The 1,793-nt window shown below is 37.1% G+C and overlaps 1 protein-coding gene across 1 annotated transcript in view; it reads right to left on the bottom strand.

The window, feature by feature from the left end:
• Nucleotides 1-1,503: 1,503 nt before the first annotated feature.
• The window catches only part of LOC125929600 (putative olfactory receptor 8G3), a 1,221-nt gene continuing 931 nt past the window's right edge, over nucleotides 1,504-1,793 (bottom strand). Inside the window, exon 2 of the mRNA XM_049640933.1 lies at nucleotides 1,504-1,793. Coding sequence (XP_049496890.1) covers nucleotides 1,504-1,793 — 290 coding nt within the window.

The following is a 1,793-nucleotide window of genomic DNA, read 5'->3' on the forward strand; positions in this document are numbered from 1 at the left end:
ATTCATGAACTGTCCTCTGTAACTTTTCTCTTTTCATAGCTTTGCCACATCACCCCAAATGTAACATGATTTTCTGGGTCTGCAGAGGCTTTTCCCTTCTTAGTGATGAGACCATTATCTTTCGCATGGTCTGTATTCCATATAGAAGCTTAAGCCCACGTAATTCAAAGGTCTATCTACCAGGACTCTTTTTGTTTGTCCTATGTGAGTCTTTCTGTGTCTGTTGGACAGAACACTGGACTAGGAATCACACCTAATGTGTGTGGTGCACTTGTAGCCTTTTTCCATTGCTTCATACAACTGATGAAAATTAAGTCAAATAGTAAATATGATGGCTTTTTGAAAATAAATGTTTGCAATCAGTGAGTGGATAGATAATGGGTACAAGAGTGGTAAGGTATTTATTTTTGTCCTATATTTGGAAACTATGTGTAAATACTGCAACTTTTTATATCAGGTGAATAACAGCACATTATCCTAAGGACATTGATCTGACAATAATGATGTGGATGGTGTGAACCAGGAAAAGACAAAAGACAACAGTTTAGACTATTATGTAAATGTATCGTTACAAGATCTTAAATGCCCAAAAACAGAAGAACAAAATATGGAAGGAAAGAAGAGTTGTCTCAAAGAGACAATTGTCATGAAACGGCAACTCTTTTTAAATTATTGGGGAAAAGAACATGAACCACAAGAAAATGATACAACTGAGCAAGACAAAACCGGTTGTTTTCAAGTATAATAACGTGAAACTCTGTAAAGAGATTCCACAATGAGTCTCCGTGTTTGCTCTGTTTTGGTTTTTATCTGTACAGGTTTGAAAGATTTTTATTATTTTCTTTGTATCATATGAAATAAAAGTGCAGTTCGCGTTGAAATTATTTATAGGAAAGCATCAGTCACATAGGGAACTGGAGATGATATACGTGTAGAAAGAAATTCTCAAGGATGTCTCAGACCTATCCACCATCATCCGGGGCCAAAGTACCACTTTGAATAAAATTGTGGGCCATGGAGTCAATTTTGTAGAAAGATCGTTATTATGTTTGGGACCAGGGCACCTACAAACCAAATAAGGTTCTATATCCTCATCTTTCAAAGGAAAATAGCACATTCTGTGACAGAATAAATATTAAATAAAGTTATTTACTTAAAATGCTTGACACAGTACTTCAAATTTCATAGGATATCATAACATATGTTATAATTATTATCTTCATCATCATCATCATCGTTATTATTGTTGTGTATGTTATTATTAAACATAAACCTGAGGCTCCTTTCATACTCAAGAGTCTTTGATTTCATTCTTAGTATTTCTCCACACATAAATACTGTAATAAGGTTTACAGGAGTGGCCTAGAGGGGAATTTAGGAATTGTGTTCTTTGGGGAAGTGTCATTGGATTTCCAAAAATTTGAACAATAAACCTAACACATTACATATCTCAGCAAATCTGAAAGACCTGCTTCTGATATGACATTATGATATTGATTCTATTCATGAACATTTTCTACTGCCCTGAATTTTCTTCAGGGCAAATTTGACATCCTTATTCCGCAGACTATAGATCAAGGGGTTCAGCATGGGCACAATGGTGGTATAAAACACAGAGGACACTTTCCCTTGGTCCCTGGAGCTCACGGATGATGGCTGCAGGTACATGAACGCAGCAGATCCAAAGAAAACGGCAACAGCGGAGATGTGGGAGCTGCAGGTCCTGAAGGCTTTGCACCTGCCCTCGGTGGAGCGGATGCGGAGGATGCTGGCAATGATGAAGATGTAGGAGG

This window comes from Panthera uncia, chromosome D1 (genome assembly GCF_023721935.1).
Source record: "Panthera uncia isolate 11264 chromosome D1, Puncia_PCG_1.0, whole genome shotgun sequence".
Classification (NCBI taxonomy): Eukaryota; Metazoa; Chordata; class Mammalia; order Carnivora; family Felidae; genus Panthera; species Panthera uncia.